A 22,106-nucleotide genomic window follows, 5' to 3' on the forward strand; every position below is an offset into this window, starting at 1 on the left:
AATAAAAGACAAAGTAATGAGAAACTGCTCCTTGGGGAAGATTTCCTGTATGTTTGTAAAATCTGTGTGAATAGACAGAAAAATAGTCCAACAAGCATTATTTAAATCCATAACACCACCACTTTGAACTGCTAAAAACTTGTGGGTTTTGCTGATGGTGCCAACCCTTTTTAAACCACAAAAAATTTACAGTACTGATCTCAAACTGTAAGGCACTTTTGCAAATATTTTAATAAATACTGGAAATTAAATAAGGTGGTCAACCTTATACCTGATCATAGTTATTACCAGTATGTAGAATGTATGTGCACAACCTGGTGAAATGCACTTTACCATTAAAACTGATTCTGTGTCTCTGTTCTGAGGGCCTTAGTGAATATCCACATATAGAAATTTGGCTTTTAAATGGGCTAAGAGAAAGGACTGAAAGCTTACTGATCCTTTAAATGTCATCTCAAAGGAAGCACATCTGTCATTTTGCTGAGGGAAGGATAACTGCGTTAACCTTCATCCGCTGTGCACTCAGTGAGGCACTGCAAGATGATGATTCAGAGGATTTAGTTAGGCCTGGGTATGAGATGCTGCACAGCTCAGATGATGGGTGATTTTCAGTGAGTGCTCTACGTGCTGTTCCAGTCAACAAAGTCAGAGGGAAGCCCAGGAAGAGGATTGAGGTGGATAGTTCAGAGGTGGTTGTGTAATTATTGTCTGAATGTGGGAGCAGCCCAAGCCACGCTTCTGCTCGAAGTGCCCCTGTGTGGATCAGCTGTGGCCAAAACAGCTGGGCAATACTTTGTGTGCCTTGATACATTCAACCCCTCTTTTATCCACACACTCCTAGTACTGTATCCTTAGCCTGAGATACTGCAGTCTGAGGGGGATCGTGCCCAGTTTGTTTCTCAAGGCCTGATGAGAGCACTTGGGTTTAAATGTCAGCATCCTCACTGCTGATTTGTTTAGAATTTAGTGGGAGGATGTCATAGATCTATTTTTCTAATTTGCCATATGAAATAGACAGTATGTTTATTCCTTGAAGTAGGACTCTTAATAAGATATTACCTGTAAAGATTTCATTGACTGGGTAGGAGTGTGTTCTCTCTCCCTGTTCCTGCTGATGAGTCATCCCAAAAGGAGTGGGAAGCTGCCTTTACTCCTGTCGCCTGCCAGGCGTACAGGAGAATGTTCTGTCATCTGGGAAAACACTGAGTGGAGAGAGCAGGAGCATCATGCACATCCTTGGCCTCCAGTCCTGTGGTAGAGTTGAGAGCAGGACAGGTGTGAGCAGGAGGCACTGTGCCCACCCCGAGCTTTCTGTGGGGCTGGAGGAGAGCTGTAGTAACCTGTGTGCAGCAGGCATCTGGTGTTCATGGCTAGCACTGCTACTCGTAACACTTCTTGAAACAAAAATTCTCCCACACATTTAAATCCAAGTGCTTTTACCAGGCCTTGAGAAGCAAGTTGGCAGGATCCCCTCAGACTGCAGTATCTTGAGCTGACCCAGTACCAGCAACGTGTCGATAAAAGAGGTGTAGCAAAAGTAATGAAATGGTTCTTCAGATGGTTAATTTATAAATGAAAGTGGTGACTCCACTCTGATTTTAATGTCACCTATGTGGTAATATTCAAGTGTTGGTTTTAATTTAAATCCTGAAAGTTTAACCATCCTAATTTGAAAAAGCTTGAAAACTTCAGTCTTAAAAGCACAAAATTAAACTATGTAAGAATAGTCCGTAAGTTTTTTAGATTTTAAACTTTTTGAAGTGACAGTAGCATGAACTTTTTCTTGCCTGATGTAAATGAGGAGTCTTGTGCCTGAAGGAACTGCATATTGTGTCTTTGTTCCCAGCTCAGTCTTATATTCCAGATGGAGGCTGTAACCACTAACTTAAAATGTGTGGTCATGGCATATAGATATAACATAAATATAGAAAGCCTACATGGTAACTTTTAATATGATCTGGGCTTTATAATTGTTATAATTGCAAAACTAATTTCTAATCTGGAATTAAGCAGAATACATGTTGAACCAAGTTATCCTAAAGACAGGATTGTTGATGAGGTTCCATTTGTGTAAGGCTGGGAGGGCTGACATATTGCCTTTAAAATAATTGAATTAATTACCTTAAATGAGTCCGTGGTTTGTAAGGTGTGATTATTACAATGCACATTTAAAAATACTGTGACTTGTTAATTTTTAATAAATATTGACTTGAAATTATTTTGCTCTTTCTCTGTGACACTGCAAATGGGGCTTGCTGGATTTCTACAAGAACGCATTGCAATTTGACTTGAAAACCACATCAAAAGTGTTGTGATTTTGTGGAAATCAGTGTTGGTTTGTTTTGGTTTTTTGGTATTGCTAAATAACAATTGTGAAAGGATAAAAAGTTTTCAATTCTTGGACAAGTAAGGAGAGGGTCAGTAGAACTGCCTTGGGCTTCTGGAGACCAGACTTTGGTCTGTTGAGGCAACTGTGCAGGGTCCCTTGGGAGGCTGTCCTGGTTCAAATGGAAGAGGATGGGGAGGAGTGTGGTGGAGCTGTGTCTTCTTCCTGATTTCATCTTGGTTTTCAGAAATCTCAAATGCTTTTTCTTGATGTTGTAACACTCCTGATGGTGGGAAGTTCCTTGTTGTGCATTGCCCCAAAAGCAGGAACCTGGGGGTGGGCGAGCAGGGACCAGGGCAAGATGGATGAAGGGGAACCCATTTGATGTTTTCCCATGTGAATTTTAGCCTTAAAAAAAAAGGGAAAAGTGCAGGCAATGCCAGATAGAAATACTTATATGGTTACTGTGGAAAAGCTTTACTGAATGCACACTGAATTAAGTCCAATGTCACTGAAAAACATCATGGGAAATGCTTTTGGTTGGTCCTTGGGCACTTTGTTAAGAAAATAATAGTTGACAGGCCACAGTAAGTTTTTCTATTTCCATTTATTTGTTTTTGCAACTCTCTGGTGCTTTGTTAGGGGTGGCCTTTTTTAGTTGTTCTGAGTTTGCAAAGCGCATGTTACTTAATTTACTTATTAAGGCTTAGCAAGGATAACCAGCATTCTCTGCAATGGAAAAAGAGAATAAATCCATCGCAGACAGGAAGGCCATTGTTCTGAAATGTCATTTAATACTGGCAGGCACCTTTAAGGAAAATCCTGCAAGAAGTTTGAAACTAAACCTCATCTTACATTAACAATTTGAAATGTGGAGGAAGAATGTGGCAGCTCTCTGGTTACCAAAGTTGAGTTTAGAAGAGTACATTGATATCACTAAATCCTTGCTGAAAAACAGTTTGAAAGAACCAGGTTTTGAAGTTTAGAAGTTCTTTCCAGCCTGGTGGTCTTCGGGTTAAGAAAAACATGGTTTGATGATGCTGACAAAATGTGTTTAGATTGGCTGCAGGTTCTTAACACTTATTCTGGGAGAGGATTTTGGAAATAAATCCTCATGCTGCTGTAACTCTCTTATCTTTAGCATCTGTATTACAGGAATACAGGGTGTCAGTACAAATAGGTAAAGAAACTTCATAAAAAGCCACGTAATAAAACATTGAATAGGGTTAGATTTCAAACTGCAGTTAAATAATTGTTTCATCTCTATTGGATTTTCTGATTCACTTTGATTAAGAGAGCTGGCAGATATTTGAACAGAAGGAATAGGCTTGTGCACAGGCAGGGCTCTGCTGAGCTTAGGGAATAGTCATTAGGAAGAGCAATTCTAGATAAAATAGAGCTTTTTTTATTCTAAATAACATATAGCTAATGTGAGAGAGAACATAGCAGAATGCCAGGGCAGTAGGCACTTTGATTGGCTCTTTAGGTCAAATTCTGAGTTTTTTTAGTGTCAAAGTGAAAAGCAGATAATTTCTGAGGAAGGAGACAGTGCTGATCATTGGTGACCCAGAAATTTTGATCCCTGTAGATCCACTGCCAAAGCTGGATCCTGCTGCTTTGCAGCATCTCTCACCTGGCTCTGCTGCCAAGCTTGTGGGCCTGGCTTTTTGAGTGCTGATGAAAGGGCTAAAGTGTTACATTAACTCCAGGGTGAGTAATGGCAGATATACTTTAATTTCTTCTAAAATATTACAGGGTGTTTTTTCAAAACTAACTGTGAAAACTGTGTTTTCTTAATCTGAGATATTTCTTTTAATTACCATTTTTTGTGGACCTGCCAGAGTTTTGCTTTTCTTGGAATATATCTAAAAATAGTTAAAATGCACTTTTGATAATCTTGTTTAGTTCTTTGGAGATAATGCTGCCACATCGGGGTTTTAATAGTTGGAGAAAAAAGATAATTTTTTCATGAAAAAAAGCAGCATTTATAGAATGACAGAATATGAAGTGGAAGAATATGAAAGAGACCCAGAAGGCTTATTGACTCTAACCCTCAGCCCTGCACAGGACCATCGCCAAGAGTCACACCATGTGCCTGAGAGGAGGGCATTCTCATGGATCTTAATTGCCTGCGTTGTAGATTCTTTTTATATTAAGAGATGATGCTGTTAAAAATGCCAACATTCCCCTTTAATATCACTTGGAGTTTTTAGTTTGCTTAAAAACTTAGCGTGATTGTACTTTGTCATGAGATCTTCCTTTTCCATTATAAAGTGCCATATGGTCATACATTTTGATTTCTTTCCAGAATTGTCACGTAAACTCTGCTTTTGTAATCCCTTGGATTTTCGGCTTGGAGTGGCTCCTTCTCCCTGCCACAGTGTAGGGGCTTTTACATCATCATATCTTATGTTTTCTCTCCACAGCTTCTGCAGAAAAAGACACAATCAAGAATACCTACTCCAAAGTCATGGATGCATATGGGCTCTTGGGTGTGCTAAGATTAAACCTTGGTGAGTCAAATATGGAAAACTTCAGTTTTTCATTTGGGAAAGAAAGCTATGCTGCTCCTGTAAAACTGAATCTTTGTAACAGGAACTGGGCTCGTTTGTTTCTATTTGTTTGTTTTGCTTTTTTTTCTTCATGGAGTAACTTACGAGTTTGGAGCACTCCCAGAAATGAGGGAGGGGACAAAAATAACTTCCGTTTTCGCAATCCTTGTTCTTTGCAGTGTAGTTTCGCCTGTTTGTATTTCCTTTTCTTCTGTAGAACTTGGGAACGTGTTCTTGGTGTTGGTTCTTTTTGTACTTTTTTCAGGCAAACGGGTTGTCTGTGTACCTTTGAGCATGTAAATGCAACCACACCCCACTCCACTGAGACCCATTCTCTTACCTGTGCCCTTTCTTATTTTACAGGAGACACGCTGTTACATTACCTGGTTCTAGTAACAGGGTGCATGTCTGTGGGAAAGATTCAGGACTCCGAAGTGTTCCGAGTCACTTCCACGGAGTTTGTGTCACTGCGGGTTGACCCGACAGACGAGGATCGTATTTCGGAAGTGCGCAAAGTCTTGAACTCAGGAAACTTCTATTTTGCCTGGTCTGCAACTGGTGTCAGTCTAGACCTGAGCCTCAGTGCTCACCGCAGCATGCAGGAGCACACCACTGACAACAGGTTTTTCTGGTGAGTTCGTAGTTGTTTCAGCAGGCATTAGAGTAATGAATCCTTCTACAGAAGTTTTTATCCTTGTCTTTCCCAGCTGTCACAGGTGCACCTTTCTTCCACAAATCTTGGTGAGATAGAATAGCATTACCTTAAGGGCATGAGTATGTTACTAGTGACAGGATGTTTCCATGGCCACTTGGAGTTTCTTAATGGGAAGACACAGATTTTCACTGCTGCTATTATACTTTGATCTTAACAGTTGTTGTGATGTTGTGTTTCAGCTTTAGTTCCTCATTCTTCATCAAGCGTGTCAGCTTTTATAAACGAATGTGGTAATGAAGCCTTAAATGAAAAAAGATCCTATTTTTGAACATTCTGGATTCCAAAATGGCATGGTGTTTACATATAGTTTCCAAGTGGGTTTCCAACATATGAAAGCACTTCAAAAGTTTTATTTCACAGCACACTGATATTGCTGATTTTGTTGACACAGCAGGTAGGCTCTGCTACAAAGTGCACTTTGCTTGGCTGCTGAACTTGCTGTCCTTTTACTGGGTATTTTTGAATAAAGTATAGGTTTTCACTCAGAGGATTTTTAGTAAAAGGAATACTGCTTTTCCTGTCGATAAGCAGCTGAAATAATGCTGGAAATACACACATGGTCATGGCAGAAATTCTGCTCCCTTCTCTTCAGCTTTTGTTAAAAATGGTCTGTGTGTCCATGAACCTTGGAAGGGCACTTGGCAGTATCCTGTTAGAACACCTGAAAAACTACATCCTCCCCTCTCTTTGGTCCAAAATACAAGACACCAAAGCAGCTCTGGCATATGAACCAGTGCTTCTCTACTCTTTGCCACTGTTTTGGTCAGGTGGAGGAATCTGATCAGAGTGAAGTATAAGACAAAATTACATGTATTAAGACAGAAAATAAGCTCAGGTCTTCAGAAACACTACTCCCTTGATGTAGGTTTATAGGACTTGTAGGAACCTTGCTGTTTGTCTCTGCAGTATATAACAACACTTAACCCTGACATTTATATTTACAGAAATTTGAGAATCAAGTGGCTGTGAATGTATTCCTGGAAGCTTGTCTGGGAAGTGATGTGATATGATGACATATAATGGAAATAATCAATGTATATTGACAAGAATTTTTCCTCTAGCTTTATTTTGTGGTGACATGAACCTGAATGGTGCTTTATCCACCACACAAAGTAACCCTGTCATTGTAATTCTGGCTTGCTTTTTCCAGCAATGTTTGACTTCTCAAAGCAAGGCTGAGCAGAGAAGTGTAAAAAAACTTTGAGTGTTGGTTTTTACTGAGTGGTGAGCAGGGGCTATAAGGGTTATTTTTTAAGGTCATTAAAATTCATAGCTTCACTCCATATTCTTATTGTGCAAATGTTTAAGCTGTTCTCATGTAAACTTTGCTATTTCAGGTATATTTAAAAAAGAGCTATATCACAAAACTATAGCATGTTTACTTTCCTTTTCTTATTTGTGGTAGTAGGTGTAAAATGTAAGGAGTTAGTAGTGGGCTTAACAGTTTGACCTGGATTTTATTTCCTCCCAGCTATTTCATGATTATTTTGTCCCTGATAGGAACCAGTCGCTGCATTTACATCTGAAGCACTATGGTGTGAACTGTGATGACTGGCTGCTACGTCTCATGTGTGGAGGAGTGGAGATAAGGACAATTTATGCAGCTCACAAGCAGGCAAAGGCTTGTCTCATTTCACGACTAAGCTGTGAACGGGCTGGCACCAGATTTAACGTCCGGGGAACAAATGATGATGGTCACGTTGCTAATTTTGTTGAAACAGAGCAGGTATGTTAAGCTCCACTGCACATTGCTTGGCTGACAAAGCCAGTGTTAGCACGTGTGTGGTGTGATTTTTACCCTAAATCGACAGATCACAAGTCAAGCCTCTAACCAACAGATATTGGAATAGTTCCTTTGGTGCTAAATAAGGAGTCTAAGTAGGTTACATAATTCAATGATCTTGGTTTTTAGTGTAGCTTAGGGTAAGGGCACACAGGAGCCTGGGTTGCAGTAGCTTAAGAAGCTGTTATCCATGAGCTGAACTGCTGTGGGTGGCTGTGCTTCCTTTGAGCCTCCTGAGCTGAAAGTCTTACTGAGTTGTTTAAAACCTCTTACTCGTGGCACAGGAGTCACTCAGGCCCAAATAATAAAAGCCCACTGTATTTCCCAACACATTGTGTGAATCATGATCCTGCAAGGGAGCATGAGAGTGCCACGATTTCTCTTAGGAATTATTCAGAGGGGATAGAGAGAAAAGTCTAGGGAACACAATAAATGTTTTAACTTTTTTTAGTGGAATATGTAACATGTAAATATATTTTATTTACTCCATGTTTAGTTAAAGCTAAGAAATCTAAAAGATTACACTGTGATCACTATTAACACTATGCTTTTTTTTTTCCCTTAACAGGTGATATATTTAGATGACTCTGTGTCATCTTTCATACAGATTCGAGGATCTGTTCCCTTATTTTGGGAACAGCCAGGCCTGCAGGTAAACAGGAGATAGATTTAATTATAAAAGTAATTCCTAACATGTTTAAAAATACACGAATACAGTAGCCTTTGGGTTCTTCTGCACAGTTCCCTTTCAGGATGAGGTAATTCTTTGAGAGTTGGTGCTGTGGTGTGACTCACTCAACCTGCTTCTCTCAAGTCTCTGAATGCTGCTCTGCACACATTTTGAATGTCCGTTACTCTTTAGGTGTTTTCTCTTTGAAGTTCTCATTTCTTCCTGTTTTAATTAGGTTGTCTAAGGGCATCCAAAGAGACTGTTTTCTTCTGAATTGTTCTTGAGGAGAAGTCTTCTCAAGAAGTCAGTAAAGATCAAGAGTTACTGTAATATAATTTCATCCAAGTTTTCTAGAAAGAGGAACTGATTCAGCAGCTACTGCTGTGACACAATTTTTACAGGAAAAGTTAAAAAGAGCTGATGCCTCACAGGGACTCTAGGTTCTTCAGACATATCAGCATTTTGTAATAGAACTGATGAAACATTTACATGCCTTTTACTCAAACCAAGACAAATAATTTAATGTAATTTTCATGTCATAGGTGGGATCCCATCGTGTCAGAATGTCAAGGGGTTTCGAGGCGAATGCACCAGCTTTTGACAGGTGAAAGAACATCTTAGATTTTTGGTAATGCCCTACAGATCTCTGGTAAATGCTGCATCATAGACATGGGATGTATTATTTCAAACAGGAGGCTTTGTCTATGAAAATGTGGGATTCAGCAAAGCAGGGAACTCTCTGGTGATCGCTTATGCCTTCGAGTGCTTTGTTGGAAAGTGTGAATTAAATTTATAGTGAAATATTTTGCAGTATCTCAGTTGGCGTTGCAGGTGTTCCTGTTCATTTTCTGCATGCCAGAAGATGACTCTGGAATTTTTCTTCTGTTAACAGGCATTTCCAGACTCTTAAAAATTTATATGGCAAGCAAATTATTGTAAATTTACTTGGGGCAAAAGAAGGGGAGCACATGCTCAGCAAAGCTTTTCAGGTGAGTGTGACAGTTCTCTCACTGTGCATATCCTTGGAGTTTGCTGGTTTGCAATGAAGCTTTTATACAGCCTTTGAAAACCAAACCAGGAATGCTGTGCTCTGGAGCAACTACCACTGGGAGTTCAAATTTGATTTATCATAACAGTGCTGCTTAAGATATATAATGTGAAATAAATTGTTAAGAGCTCTCTGTACAATTTGTACTTGATTCTGTTCAGATTGGTTACTGTGCTGAAAAATTATAACAGCAACATAATGTTGAGGGATTTTCAGTAATTTTCATATTTATTTAAAAATGTAAATGTTTTTTACACTATAAAATTATGCTTTGTGATATTTAATACTGTGATCTTCCTTTCAAATATATTTCTCTTGGAATTAATGGATCTGTTCCTTAACATTTTTTAAAAATCACAAATTAATTATCAATTTAAACCTGAAAGCTGCTTCATGATTAAAAGGAAATGTTTTTTCAGAAGATGTTAACTATAAGTAGCCACGTCCATTAATTCCCACTGGTTAGGTTAAAAATAACTGTCATGGTACAGTCCGTAAATACTGACAGTTTGAGGAGTTCTGTCTGAAGCCAGAGAACATGTCAATAGCCATCTGTTATTTCCCTCTCCCTTTTTCCTATTCCCTTTGTATTGTAGTGGTAGAATATCTTAGGGCATTCAGTGGGATATTTGCTGCATCCAGCTCTCCTGGTAGGAGACAGCAGCATTCCCAGGTGCCCAACCTTTGCCAACAAACACTGTGTGAACACTTCAGGATTTTTCAGTGAATATTAGGGGAAGTTTTACCTAAGAGAAAGCATGTAATAGACAAGATGACTAATAAAACAGCCTTTAAAACATTTTTAACCTCTTGTTTAGCTCATACTGCTCTATGTTCAGATACTGGTATATTTCTAAGTTTTTATTTTCTTTTTACAATACCAGAGCCATTTGAAAGCATCTGAACATTCAGCTGATATCAAAATGGTGAACTTCGACTATCATCAGATGGTTAAAGGTGGAAAGGCAGAAAAACTGCACAGTGTGCTTAAACCTCAAGTCCAGAAGTTCTTGGAGTGTGGATTTTTTTATTTTGATGGAAAGGAAGTGAAAAGGTTTGTGTGTATAACTTCTGTATATTTCCTCAAATTGTGTTGCTGGGGTGGATTTCACTCCTTAGCAAGAAGATAAAAGAGACAAAAATTAAGGGAAAAAAAGTAACTTCTGTTATGGTGTTTTTTATTGTATCCAAGATGATGCTTAACAGCTGAATTATGAGTCACCTATTTTACTCCCATTAAAATTTTTTCTCATTCTGAGTGTGCTCTAAAAATCTTCATAGAAGATCTCTGTGAGACATTGAGGGGACAAGAATTAATTTCAGGCCTTTGACCTCATGATTTAGTCAAAATGGTCAATAGTCATTTTTCTTGCCAGATTAAAGAATGAATATTTTTCTGTTTTCCAGTATAACGTTCTCTGTATTTCCCTCAGTGATGGAACACACCATTTTCTGTGTGCTGTAAAAGTTCATGTTCAGTGCAGTCCTTTTCTGAATCTGTTTGCACCTGGGTTCCCCATTTGAGTGGTTCCTTTCTCTCAAAGAGAGAGTGAGATGCCTGATTTCTGTCCTGCTCTATACTTCTGTCTTTATTCCTGGAGCAAAGGCCGTGCTTGTCTCAGCAGAAGGGGAGTAGGGCTGGAAACAGGCAGCATTCCTGCTCTTCTCCTTTCCACACGAGGTTCTCCCTGAGAAAGAGAGTTGCTGAGTGATGAGGCAATTGTGCCTCATGCAGTGGGAGAGAAGAGAGTTCCAGTGCCACTCTGTGCTCTGGCCTGGCTGTGAGATTAAATCCCCCAAGGACAGGGTTTAGTAGGCCTTAATAGGATTAGATTTAGTTGGAGGGTGCTCAGGTCCCCATCTGCTGGTCAAAATGTCACTGACTGTACTCCAAAAAGCTTTCAAAGCGGTGTGACACTTTGGATTGGGATGGAGATTCAAATAATCACACATCAAAAAGACTGGCAACAGTCAAAAAAAGCCAAATAGGCCATGGCTTGTAATGACTTCAAAAATTGCATTAATGAAAGACACGATACTAATGTTTGTGAGTTCATGGACCATCTCCTTTGGGGAATGTCAGGCTTTTTTTGTATTTCAGGTCAAATGTGGAGATATTAATGCAAAAAAAAAAAAATCCTGGAGAAAGTTCTTCAAAACTTTGTGTGGTTTATGGTTAGATCTCCAAGTCCATGTGCTGAAACCTTACTGACTTCATTGGGTGAAGCGTGTAGTGAGAATGACAGAAGTAAGGAATAAGTGGGTGTCATTGGGAGAGTCATAGGAATTTTGTACTCCTGGCCAAGCAAGCAGTGCATGGATGTTGCCTGACATAATCCTTTTAAGAGCTTTCCAGCAGGAATTACTGGTCTTCTCCCAAAGAAAGCAGAGCAGTTCTGAGGGCCTGAGGGCCTCAAATCTCCCTTGTGGTTTGAGGGAAAAGGCTTATTTTTCATTTTTAATTGGGGAGGAAAGAGAAAGTAATGAGTGGTTGAAATTGGCTTTAGTTTTATCACAAATTCTTCTTACCTTTAGTTTATTTAAACAGAACCAAGAAGTGTCTCTATGTATTTTTTTTCATTTCTGTTTTAACAGAAGTTATTTCCCTCTGAGATTCTTGGGAAGTATGTTAGCTGAATTATTTGAAAGGGAAGCCTAATCCTGCATAACACTTTACCCAAACAAGCAAGGAGGATTGCAAAAAACTGAAGCAGAAATGTTATTTGCAGAAAATGTTGTGTACAGTGAGCAGTGCTGCTCTTGGGAGCTCACCTTCTATTCCAGGCACGAACTAACAATACCCTGATTTATTGTCCTGGTTCAGGTCTTCATGTCCCTGTCTTTGTTGAGGAGATAATGTGTTAAATGAGTTATTTCAGTTGTTTTCTCTCTCTGTCTCCCATTGTCCTTGGCACAGATCCCAGAGTGGTACTGTCAGAACCAACTGCCTGGACTGTCTGGATAGAACAAACAGCGTCCAGGCTTTCCTTGGCTTAGAGGTAGGAAAACCACGTCCAGCTGATGCTTCTGTGGCACTTAAGCTGTAAAAGCAGTATTAACTTCCCTAAGAAAAGTGAATTAACATGTTTCCCAGATGGCAGTTGGGTTTATAGTGTGATATATTCCTTGTTCTGACTTCTAGAGATCCTCAGCATGTTTAAAAATGAACAATCATGGGTGCTGTAGGGTCAAAATAAGGAAAATCTTGTTTTCTGAATTTTATATAATTAAAATGCTCTTGTTTTAGCATCTGTAAGAGGAACTTCTGTGAGAACTGTTTGTAGAACAAACATATCGGATTCTAGAATATGTAGTGCTTTGTTGCTGCATTAACACAAGTGTTTTCTGTGGAATAATAACAAATCTTTATCCACTCTTAAAGTGTACAGCACTTATATGTCAAACTTAGTTTTGCAGCTGTTTTTTCCTTTCTTATCTTTTAAGAACTGGATTAATGTAACCTTTTTTTTTTCAGACTAGGTGTACCAAATTTTGAAGTGATGAGAATTAAATTATGATTTAATTATTATTTCAGCTAAAATATGAGAGCTAAAAGTATAAAGCTGATTAATAAGAAGGGAAATGGTAAAACCTGAAGAGCTGCTTACCTAAATTTAATATTCTGTTTAAATGAGATACATGAATTCTTACTTTATTTAGCATGGTAGATACTTCAAATAACAAGTATTGAACTCTGGATGACCACCTAAAATTGTAAGACCAAGCACCAAATTTCTGAAGCTTCTTTTCTTGTTTATGTCTTCTTAATTTTGTGTGCAAGTTTCCTTTTGTATCTTTTGTTAATTCCTGACCAACCTTCAGAATTTTGCCTTTGTCATTCTGTGTTCATTGTTTTAAGTTCCTTTTTCTTGCCGTTGGACACCTCAAGGTTTTTAAAGATTTTTAAAAGCTCTTGAAAATAATTTTTTTATTTAGTTTGATGAATTTTTAGATGAAAATATTTACAAATCAACCACATAATTATTCTCTTATGTTACTACCTATCTTTAAAAGAAAACAAAGTGCTGATGCTAAGTTACATGTATGATGCAGCCTTACAAGCTGTGTCAGTTTGTTCAGAACGATAAATATAAACCAACGATTCGAGGTTTTTTTATGCATATGTGCTGAAAAATACAATGTGCCTTTCAATAAATACATTTAAAGATTTTTTCCTTTTACAAATGTTGTCTTCAACTGTTGCAGATGCTAACAAAACAGCTGGAGGTATTAGGATTAGCTGAGAAGCCTCAGTTAGTTACTCGCTTTCAGGAAGTTTTCCGATCCATGTGGTCTGTGAATGGTGATTCTGTCAGTAAAATTTATGCTGGAACTGGGGCCCTTGAAGGAAAAGCGAAGGTAAAGTACATTTTCTCAAATGTTTTAACAGTGTTCAGTATGGGTTTTAATAAATTCTGTCATTAATATAGCAACAATGAGATTTTCTTTTTAAAAACGTACCCTTTCTTTTGGTAATCCTAAAAATAATCTCCCAAAAACCTAACCAACCAAAACAATTAACATAAAACTATTGGTTGTGTTGATAACCGGATTTTGTTCCAGTAGATCCCTTTCCAGCCATGCTTCTGCCTCCCAGACAACACTGTTCTGTGTGACAGGATAAGGCTCAAATCTTCAATTTCTTTAGATCATAGTTCAGAAAAATGTATGTTCAAATCAGCTTTGGTTTCTTTGAATATTTTCACTTTCCTCTCTCTACCTCTCTTGCTGTTGTTTCAGTTCCATTCACTATTTATCCTTTATTTTCTGATGTGTTGGACTGGATGTTGTTGTTCATGCTTTTATTGTTTAAGTGTTGGTAGTAGGTTGCAGCTGGGTGGTTTTTGTTTGCATGTGCCTCCAGCTATTTTTTTTTAGTTTTGCAATTACTGAAAAAAAAAACCAAATTCAGTTTCTACCCTGCTTTCTGTCGTTGTGTTAACAGTTCCCTACTCCATGACAGTGTAATGCTTGGTTTCTTTTCAGCTTGTTTTGTCTTGGTTGATGTCTGAGTTGTTCACATTTTCTAACACCGTCTTTTATTTTTCTTCTCACAATGTTGCTTTTTTTTGTTTCCATAATTCTTTCTCTTACCAGGTGATACCTATCACGACAAACAAATGTTGAACCATAGCAGTTTTTGCCCTTAGTTCCTTCAAAAATGTCTTTTCAACACCATTCTTATTGTCAGAGAATGTTCTGCTCCTCATTCTGTGTTACATCCTATGTACTCTTAGTCACCTGTTTTGGTTTTTCCATCACTTGTTTGTTCAGACCATTCCAGGGCCCTTTTCTGCACATGTGGGAGGTCCCACAGCGAGATACATAAAAACAAAATAGGTGGAATAGACTTTTTGCTTATTCAACCCTTGATTGGTGCATGCAGGACTTCTTCATTTTGGGAATTGCTTGTATTTTACTGTAGAGTGGAATTTGGTTAAAGATGTTTAGTTTTATTTTCTTACAAAAAATGTCACCCAGATTGTCAGGAAAACTGCAGTAAGTATTTTTGTGGAGTTTCTCCCCTTTTCTTGACTTTCCCATCCAACCCTCCTTAATTGTTTTCCTAAATTAATGGTTTTCTGCTGTTCACGTGGCTACTTAAATTTTCTACTTTGGAAAATGCACTTATTGTATTTCCATGTCCATTTTTAATGTTTAAAATGCAGAGTAGTAGAGTAGATGTCCTGGTTTCAGCTTGGGATTAAACCATGACAGTCCATATACTCTGCTGTCTTCGGAATAACACTGGATCCCTGCTCTGGGACGACTGTAATTAGTATCACATCTCCTAAATCAAACACAGCATCCCTGACACAAGTCCCGTCTGTTTAAAGAGGATCTTTAATGCTTGCAAAGCCATATGATACTTGCTCTAGTTTCAATGAAACCTGGCCAGGTCACTACTCAATATGCTCTTGAGTACTCTGATAATCTGTTTTAAAATGTAGATTTTAAGTTGTATTCTCATTTTTCAAATGAAAAATTTGATGCTTGAAATTGTTCCATTTCTTACTCGTCAGTTTGATTCTTCAAAGTCCAAGAGTACTTAGAAGTAAAAATATGAAAATTAAAGATAGGAGAAAAATTGTTTTGACCTTAAATGTGTTAATATACATTTCTATTCTGAAAACCAGTCCCTTTTAAAGTATTACAATACTCATTACATCTAACTCCTTACCTGCTCTTTCTTTTGCTTTCTCTGGGTTCCTTTCAATTAATTGCCTGATTTGTGAACGGTGAGTGTGTTTTTGGATCATAAGTTGTACGTTGTTTGCCAGGAAGGGAGCACATCCCATCAAAATCCTAATGCAGTAGTGTGAACCCTACACCTCATCCACATTGTCTGCCAAAACTCATGGTGCCAATTTACTTCTACTTAGCCTTGCAAAAAGAGTAGTTTCTTCCTTGTTGTCTAGTACAATTTGTACAACTAAATCTTGGGGTAGTTTTTTTAAGCTTTTGTCTTTTTTCCTTATGCATTTAAGAGGCCTTCATGAACAGTATCTGTAGCCATTGATTCGTGTCTGTGTTCCTTCTGGGATACTGCATGAGACTTGCATGTTATTTTCAAAAGTTACAGGGTCTTAATAAATTGAAGCTATCTCTGTTTTTAACATGGATATTTCAGAATGTGAATTCTGAACATGTATATGTGCATATACATATATATTCATGTATCATGGCATTTGGACTCAAGTGCTCATCTCTCACTATTTGGGGAAAAGCCCAAAATCCCTATTATGGTCTGTATGTGACACTATATGAAATTAATTTTTGAAGACCTAAGGTTTAGGAAAAAAAATTATTCCCCTCCCTGCAGTGTTTTATTTAATTTCTTTTAAATCTACTTGTTAGATGTGCCTTGAAGGTATTACTGTGTTGTTTAGCATTTGGGGGTGGGGGGACAGCACACATGGTAGAGTAGGCTCAGGAAACTTTATTTAACACTTAAAGAAGGAAATTGCCTTAGGCTTTAAAATCATTAACACAGTTTACATAGATGCTACTGAATATTGCCAATGTTATTGTGAGCAGTGTCCAACATAAAATATTTTATACATGTTCCTCCCTAACAGGCTGGAAAGCTGAAGGATGGTGCTCGTTCTGTGACCAGAACGATTCAAAATAACTTTTTTGATAGCTCCAAGCAGGAGGCCATTGATGTTTTGTTATTGGGAAATACCCTAAATAGTGATTTAGCAGATAAAGCACGGGCTCTCTTAACCACCAGCAGTTTACGCGGTATGTGTCTTTCAGGATTTTAATCTGTCTCGTAACTATTTGGTGTAAGAAAGCTGTATGGAGTTTGTTTTCAAAGCACTATTGGAAGTATAAATGCTGTTTTATGTTCTCTTGGCTTATTAAACAATGAAAGTTACTTCTGCTTTACTAATAGTGCCAAACTAGCATGCTGCAGTAATTTCTTTACCTGTGTGTTATTTGTGGGTGAAATTCTATGTCAAAATCAGAGAGAGATCCACAAGAAATTCTGCTTGTGCAGAGCAGCCATGTGGGACTTGGGGTTTTGGTTCCAGGAAAGTGGTTCCCCTCCTCAGAACAGGTTGCTGAACCAGAATCCTGCATCCCCAAAAAGGTGTGTAGCCTCCATGGTCCCCAGGACTACAGTCAGTCCCATCCTTCTATAGGTCTGATGGGCAAGGAAGTAGTGAGTCAGATGTAGGGCTGTGGTGAGAACACTCGTGGGATATAAAAAACAGAGGAGCTCATAGTTGAGTCTTCTTTCCAAGATCCCACGTGTTCTAAAGGGTGGGTTATTGCAATGTTTTAGGGATTAATAACATTCTAAAATTTTCCTTCTAATTTTTTTTCCTTCTCCTGGACACTTCTCAATCTAGAATGAGGAAAAGTGTGTCAAAGCTTTGGTGCAAATCTCTGGCACAAGACAAAAATCCTTGCCCAATTTTAGTCTTCATCTTGTGGGCCCACATCTTCATCCAATGTGGAACCTGAAAGAGTGTTTTTCTCCCATTTCTTTAGCACAAGGTTTCATGTTATTGTAACTTTCCTTGCATCTGAAACCTGCTAAATCGGCCTCACCTCAACATTAGTTGAAACTTGTTTTCATTTCTTCTCACTTTCTCTGGGAATGCAAGCTGTCCTTTCCATATTTGCAGTTCCTGGCAGCTGAGGAGCATTAATCCCTTTTCACTGAACAGAATGTGTCTGCATTCGCTGCTAGGTGGCAAATTAACTAGCAGGGTACTTCATCATGTGTAAATCCATTCTTAATAAAGCAAGAAAAGGGAATTTGTTAATCCTGTTGTGAAACTTTGTAGATTTTGCAGCATAAAAGATGTGCTTTAACTGATGCAAATGGTTATGTATGATAAATTGTGTGTTACAGCATGTTCTCTCACATATTACTGGAAAATTCTAAAAAGCAATAACTTATTTGACTAATCTTTTCTTGTTTTCTTCTTGCTGCACCCGTAGTATCAGAGCAATCATTACAATCAGGTAGAGTATAGTAAATTAAACTGTGAATACCTGACCAGCTGTTTTTCTTCTCTGACTTCTTTCGCATATCTGTGTAATATTTGGTTATGGGCTCATATTTTCCTGGTAGTGTTTGCATCTGTGCAGTCCTGTGCCCCAACATCCTTTAATCCAAGAAAAGCCCTTTAATCCAAGAAAAGTGAGAATACAAGAGGTGAAAAATGTTGCAGTGTGCTTGGGTTTGAGTTGGAAATGAGGTAACCAATTCTTTGGGTTTTATTTTTTGCAAATGTAGAGGAATTTGCCTTTTTATCTGGTTTGGGAACTTCTGTGGTTTTGTTCAGCGTAAGAGGTAAAATTCTTCAATACAATTTGTAACTTCATCTTATTTGCTGTCAGAATACTCCACCTGCTTGTATTCTTGCAGGAGACAGGCTGATTTTGTACTATCTCCCAGCAAAGGTTAATGCTGCACTGGAAGGGTTTGAAATAACTTGCTGGCACTTGTGTTTTGTGGAGCAGAAGTCCAGTCAAACTCCCTGAGGTTTAATCACCTCTGCAGGTGACACAAAAGGAAAATGTTTGAGCGTCTCTTTAGGTTAAACTCTCAGTGAAGGCAAAGCTTGAGGAGGGAACTTTTTAGGTAACTCTTCATCTCCTACTTGTAGACATACCAGTAATATCCTGACCAATGTCCCCGATGTTGAGCTTAAAATATGGAGGATTCAGAAATTCTGAATTTTCTGATTCTTAGTGGAAATTCTCCTTTTTGATTACTTAAGCTGTTTACCTGAAGCTGCTTCATTAAGGGAGATAGGATATATACATATTCCATATTTTGAAGGAAGAGCTGCAAGTACTTGTCAGCTGTGTAATGCTTCATCATCTCCTTGTTCCCAGAAACTATTGTTTAAAATAAAATATTCCTAATGCTCCTATATGCAGATTTTACTGCATAATTTCGAGGAAATTAAAATGACCTTTACATTTGTCAACTTTGCTTTTTCTATATGTGTTTTACTCTATCTACTTAACTCTTAGTGAGTACCTCAAGAATGAAATCCGAGTCATGGGTAATATACATCTCAAATTATCTGATTCACTGGCATTTTGTCAGTGTTAAAAATGTTTATTGAAATAACCAGTCACATTGTCATTGATGGTGTTACCTTCTAGCTTATAACTCAGGAAGAGTGATACAAGTCAACTATTTTTTAGCATTTCAAGATTTCACCTGGATACAGATTGCATATATTGAAACATTACTACAGGAATTTGGATGTTGTAATTCCATCAAGTTCAGTTGCACAGAATATCCCCCACAGAATATTAAATTGGCATTCCCTTTGTAGAACTGATTTCCAAATGTCTGTTTACCTAGTAAGAGCAGCAGTTATTTTTCCTGCAAAATAACAGAAAATGTAATTGATTGGATTTTTGACAGAGTGAGGCACAATTTTTCTGAAAAGATAAATAGCTAGAAATGTATAGGAAAATCATACTTGCAGGAGGCTCAGGAGTTCTGAAAAGCAACTGGTTCACTCAGTATTTGGGAAAACAGATGATTTTTTAAAAAAAAATTATTTATGCTAATTTATAAGAAGTGCCATTTTACAATTTAGAAAGCTTGCTAGTTTAAAGGTAAGAATTACCTGTTTGTAATAAGCATGTTGTCAGTTCCCTCCTAAAGTTAGACTCTAACATGGTAAGGCTCTTCACATTAGGGCTTCATGACAATGTCAGGAGTTAAATTCAATTTTTTGGCTTTTCTTAGAAGTTGCTGGGTAGCAACTCTGAATGATTTGGAGTAAATATTTAAAATAAAGCTGAAAAGTGCTAAATTTTCAAAAGAAAAAGAAGAAACTGGAGAGAATAATAAGTCCAAACTCTGATACTAAAACTTTCTCAGAGTACTACAAAGACTACTCTGTGCAAACCTTCAGAGCTGCCTGCAATGCTGTTTGGGTTCTTTGGGTACTTGGATGTGTTGTGGCTACAACACTGCTGAGATTGGTTTCCCCTCAGTGGTCAGGTCCTGGGTTGCTCCTGTCCTTGACCCTTGGCGACTCTTCAGGCATGTGCTGGACTTGTTGGCTTGAGTTACCTCATGTGTAGGCCCAGTCAGAAGCAGACTCAGTATTTGGCTCTCACCTGAAGTTGTCAAATGTTCTGTTGGCTCCTTGTTGTTTTCTAGGCTTCATTTCCCTGGATTATGATGAGGAAAGCATGATCCCAAGCATGGTCTGCTTGTAGTACCCCCAAGAGACACCAACCAGTTCACTGTCTTTTCTCTATGATTACCATTCCATGGATATATGGTTTGTTCAGCAGGGAAAGAGCTCACAGCCAACAAATACAATATAATATTTTCTTCTCTTGTTTCCAGTTTGTTTCAAACCCATGAGAGCTAGAGAATCTGTGGTTTTTGTATTACCCAGGTAGCCAAGGTTCTGTAGCAAATTTAAAGGTGGCAACCTTAAAAAGAATAACTGAAAAGACAGCAGCAGCTCACTAATCATCTTATTTGGGGGATTTCAATGAAAATATTGTGCCCAGTAACTGACTATTTTGCAAGACAGCAACAAGTGAATAGAAGAATTCCATCTAATATTGTTTTTATGATTCTCTCGGAGTCTCATAACCAAGAGAGCACTCAAAATAGGTATTTTACCTAAGTGAAATTAATTTACCTGACCATTGAATCAGCTGTTTCATTTCTGTGTTTCCCACAATGTCCTTTACACATGTGTTGTTCCTCTCTCTCCCGTCTGACAGATGAAAACAAGGCACAGGGAAAGGCTGGTGGGACAGAGAAATTAATTTAATTGTTCTGAATCCCAGCCTACCTTCCTAACTAAAGCAGAACTTTAGGAGTTCAACTGACCTAAAAAATAATTCAGATTTGTTTGGCTTACATAGACATACTCTACACTTCCAGAAATGAACACATCTGCAAGTTGGTTCTGTAATAGAAATTGGATTTCATAAACGTAATCTGTGAAAATGATGTTGGTATGTTTGAAAAATAGTGGTTTCCCTAGAGAATCACAGATAAGGTGAAAGAATGACAGATATTTATAAAACGTGAAAATTATGTTTCCTTCATGTGTTATTTATCTACATATTATTTTGAACAAATTGCTGCTGTTTTTCAGTCAGTCAATGTCCTACCCAGACCAGGAATGTCTGTAAGGGACATTTTCCTCTGGGAAGGCTACTTTCCTCCTCCTTCAACAGCTTAACTTTCTCCATGTCTGTGCATGTATATGGGAAAGATCTCATTGCCAAGTTTTCTGAAGAAACATTCTGTATAAAAACAACATCTTTTCAAATGTTTTTTGCAGCATCTGTAAAAGTGCTGAAGAGTATGTGTGAGAACTTTTATAAGTATGCAAAACCGAAAAAGATCCGAGTGTGTGTTGGGACGTGGAACGTTAACGGGGGGAAGCAGTTCCGGAGTATTGCCTTCAGAAATCAGACCCTCACTGACTGGCTGCTGGATGCACCAAAGTTAGCTGGGATCCATGAATTCCAAGGTAGCGTTTTTATTCTGTTTTTCCTTGAAAACTCTGATTTTCCTAATTGGATCATGAATATTAAAATAGATGTCACAGAAACATAGAATGTCTTGAGTTAGAAGGGACATTAAACACCATCCAGTCTCACCCCCTGCCATGGGCAGGGACACCTTCCACTAGACCACAATGCTCCAAACCCTATCCAACCTGGCCTTGGACACTTCCAGGGATGGGGCAGCCACAGCTTCTCTGGGCAACCTGTGCCAGGATCTCATCACCCTCACAGGGAAGAATTTCTTCCTAAGTAAAGAATTCCTTACTAAAATTAATATATATATGATGTCTTGCTTCTTCAGTTAATTAGAAAGGACAAATAGGTATTTTCATGTTTCCCTGCAGATCGCAAAAACAAGCCTGTGGACATATTTGCCATTGGGTTTGAAGAAATGGTGGAGTTAAATGCAGGAAACATTGTGAATGCCAGGTGGGTGTTACAATCCATACAGGACTAGTTTGGTTGATAAGCATGTTTTTTGAGTAAAATGTTATTTAAAATTTTGTTTTCTCCTGTTTTGTGCTGGTTTGGATTAGTCTGGATTAGTTTTTTACTGTATTCTGGTTCTCTCTCCCAATTTCTGTGCCAGGATTGCAGACTTCGTCTCAGCTTTCCCTAGCAAAGCTGTGATCACTTAGATCATGTATAATGTAATCTCATGGATCCAAATAGTCAGCACTTGACTATATTTTGGATTGCACCTCCAACAGCTCCTCAGCTTTTTCCTGTGTTTAATTTAGCTCTGGTGTTCTTGTACTTCTGGGGAACGGCAAATCCTGTGAAAAATCTTTCCAAAAACATGTGTTGTTGGTGTGTCATTATATAGTGCCTTGCACCAGGTTGTGATCTGGATAAAGCAAGGCTTCCTTTCATCCTGTCAGTTTTCACTGCCATTCCATTAATTACATGGATGTGTTATTGTGGAGTTTGGATTTTTCACCTCTAGCAGAGTGGGTTATGGAAATACATTTTTCCTAGT

General features: G+C 38.2%; 1 protein-coding gene across 2 annotated transcripts in view; it reads left to right on the forward strand.

The window, feature by feature from the left end:
- SYNJ1 (synaptojanin 1) overlaps positions 1-22,106 on the forward strand; it is a 49,340-nt gene that overhangs the window by 3,509 nt on the left and 23,725 nt on the right. Inside the window, exons 3-15 of one of the 2 annotated variants that reach the window (XM_051780313.1) lie at positions 4,753-4,839; positions 5,242-5,509; positions 7,094-7,319; positions 7,945-8,028; positions 8,589-8,650; positions 8,939-9,035; positions 9,979-10,148; positions 12,012-12,093; positions 13,301-13,453; positions 16,174-16,339; positions 17,552-17,575; positions 20,899-21,090; positions 21,472-21,556. In XM_051780313.1, coding sequence (XP_051636273.1) covers positions 4,753-4,839; positions 5,242-5,509; positions 7,094-7,319; positions 7,945-8,028; positions 8,589-8,650; positions 8,939-9,035; positions 9,979-10,148; positions 12,012-12,093; positions 13,301-13,453; positions 16,174-16,339; positions 17,552-17,575; positions 20,899-21,090; positions 21,472-21,556 — 1,696 coding nt within the window. The remainder of the gene's footprint in view (positions 1-4,752; positions 4,840-5,241; positions 5,510-7,093; positions 7,320-7,944; positions 8,029-8,588; positions 8,651-8,938; positions 9,036-9,978; positions 10,149-12,011; positions 12,094-13,300; positions 13,454-16,173; positions 16,340-17,551; positions 17,576-20,898; positions 21,091-21,471; positions 21,557-22,106) is intronic. The other variant, XM_051780315.1, reaches the window with a different exon arrangement.

Source organism: Manacus candei, unplaced genomic scaffold (genome assembly GCF_025592945.1).
Source record: "Manacus candei isolate 608988 ecotype Guabito, Panama unplaced genomic scaffold, ASM2559294v1 h1tg000014l, whole genome shotgun sequence".
NCBI lineage: Eukaryota > Metazoa > Chordata > Aves > Passeriformes > Pipridae > Manacus > Manacus candei.